The sequence below is a fragment of the Rousettus aegyptiacus genome, unplaced genomic scaffold (assembly GCF_014176215.1).
Source record: "Rousettus aegyptiacus isolate mRouAeg1 unplaced genomic scaffold, mRouAeg1.p scaffold_m13_p_1, whole genome shotgun sequence".
NCBI lineage: Eukaryota > Metazoa > Chordata > Mammalia > Chiroptera > Pteropodidae > Rousettus > Rousettus aegyptiacus.
The window spans coordinates 173,645,213-173,654,471 of record NW_023416284.1 but is presented as its reverse complement, the minus strand read 5'-3'; the positions used below and the strand labels follow the sequence as shown (position 1 = coordinate 173,654,471).

The 9,259-nt window shown below is 37.1% G+C and overlaps 1 protein-coding gene across 1 annotated transcript in view; it reads left to right on the top strand.

The window, feature by feature from the left end:
• Positions 1–2,523: 2,523 nt before the first annotated feature.
• PPIL4 (peptidylprolyl isomerase like 4) overlaps positions 2,524–9,259 on the top strand; it is a 30,970-nt gene continuing 24,234 nt past the window's right edge. The window contains exons 1-7 of the mRNA XM_016160157.2: positions 2,524–2,674; positions 6,065–6,132; positions 6,216–6,280; positions 6,538–6,655; positions 7,295–7,437; positions 7,933–8,029; positions 8,770–8,886. Coding sequence (XP_016015643.1) covers positions 2,605–2,674; positions 6,065–6,132; positions 6,216–6,280; positions 6,538–6,655; positions 7,295–7,437; positions 7,933–8,029; positions 8,770–8,886 — 678 coding nt within the window. The 5' untranslated portion in view covers positions 2,524–2,604. The remainder of the gene's footprint in view (positions 2,675–6,064; positions 6,133–6,215; positions 6,281–6,537; positions 6,656–7,294; positions 7,438–7,932; positions 8,030–8,769; positions 8,887–9,259) is intronic.

The following is a 9,259-nucleotide window of genomic DNA, read 5'->3' as shown; positions in this document are numbered from 1 at the left end:
CCAAAGGTTAAAGTATGAAGTCTGCTAGAGCAGAGGTTTGTCGGATAAATAATGTCTAAGTAGTTGATATTATTTTATAATGAACAATTTTACTATTATGTATGACATAGTTCTCTTTAGGCCACCATTTGCTATACGAATGCATGAGTACCATGGAATTTCTTGTTAAAATGTCCCATTATTTGAAACAAACACTATATCTACTACAACTCTGATGAATTGTAACAAAACTTTAAACAATCCTTGGTGTAGGGTTCTGCTTGTCATCTATTGGAAGACTCAGCCTTGATATACTCAGCCTTCACATTAATCTGTAAACCAAAAACAGTATTAAGTTGGAAAATTTATCATTATTAATATGGTGTGACCTGATGTTCTTTTGAACGGACTCATGTCAAATTGATTTCTTTAACCACAAAACCCATCCAAGAGTTTAGTTTGCTTATAGAAATCCAGTGTATTTCTGTGTAGATTAGATGCTTTATGTTTTTTGAAGATAGTCTTTCATATAGCAGAAGATATTCTAAAAATTTTTATACTATAGAAAATGAAGTATGTAAGATGTGAAAAAAATACACCTTTATTTTCACATCAAATAGTAGTTTGACTCCAAACTTTGATAATTTTCCCTTTTTTTAGCAACCGATTTCATTATTTTCATCATTCTCACAATTAAAACTTGAATTCCTATTTTTCTACAATTCATGAATAGATGACACCAAAGGGAGAAGTGAAACATAATCTATGTTTCCAGTTTCTGGGAGAAAGCAAGTCACTGCACATCTATCACTGTCTACTCCATTATTTTCCAGAATTACTCAACTACGTTTTTTTTTTTTTTTTTTAATTTTCAGAAGACAGAGAGCAAGAAAGAGATCCCTTTTACATTTCCAAAGCCATTCACAATTTTTACCTTATTTTTCTTCTAAGATACTTTAAAACTGCTTTTACTGTATCTTTTTTCTCTATATATTTAGAAATAAATTTCCTTACACCTGTGATGATGAGTGACACTTCCGTTATGAAGAACAGCTAACTCATAGAAATAGCATTGTAGCAGCCAGCATGTATTGTATTATGTGTAAATGCTTTATGTATATTATTTAAAGCTCACAGCAACCTAATGACATGTTCTAATTTACAATCCCATCTTTTATATAAAAAATAAGGGATTTATAGAGATTAAGATTTTTGCCCTGAGTTACGGGACAGTAAGTGATGGAACCATGGGTTTTAACCCTGGCATTCTAAATTAACACATTCTATTGGGCCGTAATAAAGCACCCCCTCCCCCTAAAAAAGCAAAAGTCATAATTTAGTTTGTTTTTATACAGAATATTACAAAACATTCCATTCATTGATTTTCTAAAGACATGGGCTGGGGTGAGAGAAATGGAGAAACAGAAAAGTTTCTCCAGAAGCAGGTCTTTGCCTGCTTCTTCACAGCAACTGGAGCCAGGGGGTCCCCAGGACCAAGAGGCAGTTCCTGTCCCTGCTCCCCCTGCTAACTGGTCCCAGCAACCTGAAAGCTGAAAGCATGAAGATATCTGTATCCAAAGATGTTAAAAAGCATACTGTAAATTAGTGAGAAAAATGCAATAAAAATAAAATGTTAATCATAATTATTATGTAAATGAGATAACGACCAGAATTTAGGAAATTGTCAGGAACTGTGAAAGGTCTAAGATTTTGCTCTACTTTCAAACTAAGTTAGCTCTCCTGTTTTATAGATGCTGGTGAGAGATAGGAGACGCATATCACAAAGAATAATTTATCAGTATAGCAAGCTGCATGAATACCAGCATATTTACATCAGTTCCATCGTCAAGTATGAAGTTATTGGAGGTTTTAAGAATGTAAAAAATGGTATAAAGGAGAGTGATTAGCTTGGCCAGAATTTGGGGAATAAGCTTTGCATGGAAACGCTCAACCGAGGCCAAAAGTAGTAAGTATTCTAAGTTAAAGAGTAGAGATTTGGGACTGACATCTATGTTTTTTAGCTTGTCGCACTAAGGACCCACCATCTGTAATAGGTATAGTCTCTCCCCCAGGCACGATTCGCCAGGAAAGAGCTCCCTGTTAACCATCTTTCTGGCTAGCAAATTATATGTGTAAGGTCTAAAGTTTTTTAGCAGGCACTCATTGATCACCTACTGTGCTAGACTCTGTGCCAACCCCTGGGCGACAAGATGACACCGATTAGGAAATCCAGAGTAGTAGTTGTCCCACCAGGAACGCGGGAGAAGGTGGCGCCGCGATCGCCCTCCAGCTACCGCGGAGGCGGCCTGAGGAGCAGAAAAGGGTCATTCTTGAAATGGATATAAATGGGGCACAAAATCCTTTACAGGGGCCCTTCTGAGGGACAGGCTTCCGCGCCAGCCTCCCAGGGGGTACCAGGATTCTCAAAAGGTCCGCACTGGGGGCGGAACCGACTCGCACCGCACAGCAGCGACCCGGCGGGCGGGACCCGGCGGCCCCGAAGGGGGCGGTGTCGCTCGAGGGATGACGTAATGAGACGTCGCGCCGTGGGTGACGCGTGGCGGTGGACGAGGACGGATTGCGCGTACCACCCCGCGGGCTTGTGGCGGAGGAGGCACGGGCGCCATGGCGGTTTTGCTGGAGACCACTCTGGGCGACGTAGTCATCGACTTGTACACGGAGGAGCGGCCGCGCGGTGAGGCCCGGCCCCGCCACGTCTCGCCCGGGAGGCGATCTCCCTTCCCCACTGCCCTGTCGCCGCCCAGTCTCCAGCGTCGGTTGAGGGTGCTCGCGACAGGGCTCTTATTAGCGGGCGTCGGTTAGAAAAGTTTTTGTGATGAGCAGCCCTTCTGCCGTACCTAGTGCTGGCGGGTGGCGGGTGCTTGTGGTCTTTAATTGCAGCTGTGTGTGTGTGTCCGTCTGTCTGTGCGCGCGGGCTTGTGTGTGTGATAGACAGACAGAAAGACGGATGCAGTTACGCGTGCTGCAATGCACATAAAGCGTTAGTGGCTTTACTGCACTTTACTGGTGAGTGGAGCAAGCAATATTCCTTGGTATGTAACCAGAACAGTCTGATGTAAGCAGGGAGGACGTGCTTGGGTCACTGAGTGTGAGCATCCCGCTTGGATGGAGGACGTGTGCACGGAGCCTTAGCAGGCACTCATTGATCGCCTACTGTGCTAGACTCTGTGCCAACCTCTGGGATAGGCGCCTTGCTCTTCGGGGGGAGGGGGCGTCTACTTTTCCTTTAGGGTTAAAATCGACGCCGAAATCCATTTAACTTTTTTAAGTGTTGTAGGAGAAGAGTGTGTAAGTTGCTATGGAAACCGGAGGAGGGAGTAATTCTTCCTATTTGGGGGGCAGGGAGAAGCAGATCAGGCAAAGAATGCAGAACACTTGAACTAGTTCTTTCAAAGATGAGAGGACATGAGGGTTTTCTTTAAGTTTGCTTGGAATTTTCTGGAAACAGCAAGTAGTTTGGCGTGGCTTAAAGGAATGGTATGTGACATGGAATGGCAGACTGTGAGTCGCCTATATGTGAATAGTCTTGTGTGCTCTACTGATAACCAAAGTCTTTGGAAGTTTTAAGAGCAGGCTGGGGCATGCCAAACTTATTTTAGGAAGATAACAGGCAACAGTGTGGAGAATGTATCAGAGGAGGGAGAAGCGGGATGCGCGGGATGCGCCAGGAGAGATTAGTTACAATCAGAGTCCTGCTCCCATGGAATGTAGTCTTCAAAGAAGATGAAACAAGCCAAATACCTACAATGAGTGCCTCCTGCCACACTCAGCTATTTCCCCTACTACTACATATTCAACCAAACGTCCATGCCTTTCTCATACTGTTGCCTCTATCCCACATTTCTCTCCACTCCTTTACTTTTGGCATATTTCCTGCTTATTTTTCAGATCTCAGGTCAAGCATGATCTCCACTGTGAAGTTGTCTGTTGTCCCTAGATCTGTGTCTTCTACTCTGTCTCAGGTTTTTATGAATCACACAAACATATATTTCGTTATAAACTTTAGCTATTGTCCTGGAATTATTTGCAAGTCATCTTTCCAGAAAATAAATCCCAAGAGAGAAAGGACTGTGCCTTAATTATTTCTATATCCTGAGCATCAAGTGCAATGCCTGATACATTGAGGGGAGACACTGAAGGTTCATTATATTGACTAATGCCTGTATATATGTATTGTATTAGAAACTGGCTGAAAGAATGTAATTACCTCATGTTGCTGGGATAAGCTTAGTTTTAAGGATGGCAGGATCCAGTGGTTCACAGGATGTTATAAGGAATTATATTTTTCGTCTCTTGGTTTTGCTTTCCTTTGAGTTTGTTTGCAACTCTTTACATGGAGCAACACCCGGCAAGTGAGTGGACCTCTTTCGCCAGAGCTATGAGCAACTGAAGGGGAGATAGGGTTAGCCTACCTAATTAACACAGAATGGACAAGGATTGGTTCTGCAAAGGTAGCTTGGAACACTAAAAACATAAGCCCACCCTGTTTATATGTATTTGTAAGGTTGTGATTGGTATCAACTTACGTGTGTAACTACTTAGCAATCCCTAGTAAACACGTCTTTATTTTCCTCCATCCTTTCCTCCCTCTCTCCCTTCTTTAAATTTTTTTTTTTTTGTTACAGAAAATTCGACACATACAATAGTAGAATCATGCACATGAACGCTTAAGTGCTGATGACCTGCTCATTTAACAGTCAATACATAACCACTATTGTTTTATTTACGCCTTCCCTTCCACTGGATTTTTTGTAATAAATTGTTTATATGGGACTTACTTAATTTGTAATTACTTCAATTTATATCTTAAAAGATACTTTAAAAAAAGACATCGCACAAATCATTATCACATCTGAAAAAATTAGAAATAATTCCTTAGTATCGTTCATATTTTTCCTATTGTCTCATAAACATTTTTAAAAATTTGGTAATTTAAATTAGGATCCAAACAAGGGCTATATAGTATTATATTGATTGCTATATCTCTTAAATATCTTTTAATTTATAGGTTCTCCCTCTCCCTTTTTCTTAAAATTAAGACTTGACTTTTTTAGAGCAATTTAAGGTTTGTAGCAAAACCGAGGAAGTCACAGAGATTTCCCATGTAGCCCCTACCCCCACCCATGTTCATCCCCCCATTGTCAGTATTGCCTACTAGAGTGTTAATCTCTTGTGCATTTCTTTGTACCATATCACAATGTACATGTTGTATATTCTCTACTCTCTGCCAGTCCAGCTCTTTTAATGCTGAGCTTAAACCTTTACGAGGTCTTCTGATTTCTCCAGCCAGAAACAATCTCTTCTGAACTCCTGTGGCACTTTTTAAGCCATGTTTTACCATTTTACTATTGAAGTGGCAGAAATGCTATTATCAGATCTGCCCAGTATTGCAGCTATTTGTGTACAGGTGGAAAGGACCCTAGTTTAGTGTAAGCTCCTTGAGGGCAGAGACTGCCTTGTATATCTTTCTGTCTGGTTTCTAGTGTAGTGCCTTAAGAATTTATTAGCATGTGTCTCCCTGTTGAGGTCAGGAACTGCAGTTTAATAGCATTCATGACAGGATTTATAAGTACCTAGAGGATAATGTTTGTTGGATAAACAAGTGCATTTACATGAGAAAGCTGGTACAAGTTATGAGTTTTTGTGAAGGGCTTTTTAATCACTGTAAAAAAAGAATTGGTCCCATTCTTGATTTTTCTCTAATTTATATAATCTGTACCCATTTTCAGATACTCTCCTAGGTCCTTTCTCATCATGGTATCCTCTTTAATTTTTTTTTTCTCTTACAAAGTTAATCCATCACTAAATGATTGTTTATTCCAGATAAATGTGTTTCCTGCATTAGCTCAGATGCCCAAGAAATCCTAAGAAAAAGGGAATAAAAAGATAATTTAAAATATGTTGCCTTTTTTTAGGCTTACTGCCTTTTTTTGTGGCTTTGGACAGTTAACCATTTTAGGGAGGTTTTATATGGTAATTTGGAAATTTATACTAACTGTGTTTTTAATTGCTTAAAAATATATTTGTGAGCTACCGTGATAAATTTATTATTTACTTCTTTCAGCTTGCTTGAATTTCCTGAAGTTGTGCAAAATAAAATATTACAATTATTGCCTTATTCACAATGTACAGGTGAGTTGGTGGATATTAGTCATGTCCTTTGTTATCGGTACCATTTAGCAAACTGAATTAACAAAGTATCCCGTATATTATAGAGGGATTTTATCATACAAACTGGTGATCCTACAGGGACTGGCCGTGGAGGAGAGTCTGTTTTTGGGTAAGTTCTTTTATTTTTAAATGAGTAAAAATAGAATTACCTCTTAACAGTGTTAATCAGTATATTTCAATTTTCTTTTTAACTTCGGGTCAAATATAGATTTTTTTCCAAGTTCCCTAAATCTCTATAATAAAAGAGAGGAATATTTTGGATCATATTGGCATTTCTGTAAAGAAATAGTAACTCTATATGTTATTCCTTCCGTATTTCATGTTGAGAGTACTTATATTTTATAACCTTGTTTTATGTATTTTCAGTCAACTGTACGGTGATCAAGCAAGCTTTTTCGAGGCAGAAAAAGTGCCAAGGATTAAGCACAAGAAGAAAGGCACTGTATCCATGGTAAACAATGGCAGCGATCAACATGGATCTCAGGTTAGAAGTGGGTGAGAAGATGAGTTTTGCTTTAAGATGAAGACTGGAAGGATCCCGCAAAGTTATCTTTTAAAATCGTCCAGTAAGGAGAAAATTCCAATCAAAGATACTTATTAGAAGAAAAAAAAATACTTTTTTCTGTATAACAAAAATTACATGATATCACGAAAAAAATAAAAATAAATTATTTTGTTCTTTTAAACGTAAGGCATGTCCTTTGTGAGTAATTTTGAAAACACTGAGAAGTACAAGGAACAAAATAACATTACCCCCATCCCACCCTTCATGGATCATTACTGTTCACATCTGTGGCCCATCTCCTTCCAGTATTTATTCCTTGTTTCAAAACAGGTCATGTTGAGCACCTTTCTTTCAGAGTCTTTCTTAATGCTCACTGCCACCCCATTTGCGGGGGGGTGCGTCTGAGCCTTGGTGCGTCCATTTAAACAATTCGGAGAACATCCGTATGTGTGTTGACATTTTATGTATAAGCTTTGTACTTTTCACTTAGTACTAGTAACAAGTGGGTAAGAATTCAGTCCATGCAGTTAATGTAGAGTCTTTTGTGTATTTTTTGTCAGTCTGTAATTGATTTCAGTTTGAATTAAATATATATTTATTCTGTGTCTTTCTTTATAGTTTCTTATTACTACAGGAGATAATCTAGATTATCTTGATGGTGTCCATACAGTGTTTGGTGAGGTGACAGAAGGCATGGACATAATTAAGAAAATTAATGAGACCTTTGTTGACAAGGATTTTGTGCCATATCAAGATATCAGGTGTGGTTACAACTTACTATTTGAATGTACTAGAATATTTTAATACTGTGATGTTTGATGTGTAGTGGTGATGACACGCATAAGACTGATTTTTGGATAATTCCCAAATGTGAATTAATACAGGACTATAAAAATCTTTATAATAAAAAAATCTTTTCTATTTTTACACTTATACTAATTATTCATAATGGCTTATGTTGAGAGGAATTATTAATCCTTTATTTTTTTTTAAATGCAGATCGTTGAGAAATATGGCAGAAGTACTAAAATTTAGACATTTATATTTTTGAGTAATGCAGAGAAATATATCAAACGATGAAAGAGTAACACTGATTGTGAAAGTATGCTCTAATATCCTTGTGCAATAAAATTTAATAGCTTATGGATATTTGGTCTTAGAGATACATAAGACATTTTTCATAATCTTTATAAAAAGTAAAGCATAGATTTTGAAATAATTTATATCTAATATTGGACTTGGATTTATTTTGTAAGGATTAATCATACAGTGATTTTAGATGATCCATTTGATGACCCTCCTGATTTATTAATTCCTGATCGGTCACCAGAACCTACAAGGGAACAGCTAGATGTAAGTCAAGTCTTTTTGTGATTTGATGTATGTGCATATTAATGCTTTGGATAGATTTTGCTTTTTAGTCTATTAAAACTTATTTCTTCAGAACAATTATCTTGCTTGATCAGTTATACTAGGATAAGTTTAGAGCTCTTTTTCTTTTCTGTGGAGGCACTCATTCTTCTAGCTATCTTTATTTCCTGAATATCTTTTCTTCAGTTTCTCTTCCACCAGAAGACCCTTAGCGCTGGAAGCATATATAAACATTTTGGGAAAATGTTTTTCTTATCTACTAACTCTAAATAAAACCATCATCTTTTAAGGGAATTTTTCAGGGGGATACTTGAGCCAGGCTAGAACCCAGAAATTTCTGTGGACTAATGCAGATTTTTCTTCAGATATTTTAAGGTATAAATTTCTACTTATGAGACTTCTTAAAGCTAAATTTATCTTTATAATTGGATTTGGTGCTTACTTTCTAAGATCATTTATCTTCTGCATTCAGCACTTAGTTGGATACCACATAGTTTCTATATAAATGTTTATTTTGATTTCACAATAAGAAGACTAGTCTGGCTAATATTATCAAATTAATTTAAATCAGTTTTCCAAGGTTTATAAAATTTATACTTGTGAAACCAGTGAGATGGTTCTATTCCAACACATTTGATGCAACTAAGAATGAAGCAGAACATTTTCCATGTTTCTCAGATTTTTGTCTTTTTTACATATGTGAAGTAACTTCTGCCTTACAGAGTGGTCGAATAGGAGCCGATGAAGAAATTGATGATTTCAAAGGAAGATCAGCTGAAGAAGTAGAAGAAATAAAGGCAGAAAAAGAGGCCAAAACTCAAGCCATTCTATTAGAAATGGTAAGATAATTATCTTTATTCAAATAGTTGTTCAACAATATATTTAATACATACTGCTTATTTCTGGCTTTTTGATGGTCTTACCATAAAAATGTAGCTAAGAGTTTTTTTCTGAATTAAATTTCATATGACATAATAAAATTTATGAAAGTAAACAAATTTGATTCCACTATTAAAATAGTGCAAAGGGCCTTTTTTAAAAATGGAAAGCGGATATCCAACTTATAAATATTAAATGGATTTCAATTGTTATACTCATCTCATTTTTAAAGAGTATTTCTTGAACTGAGTTTTATGTATATTAACGAATAAATTCTTTTTACAACTCAAGTGTTGAGATTAAATAGTTGAATAGTAGTTATAGGATGAAACA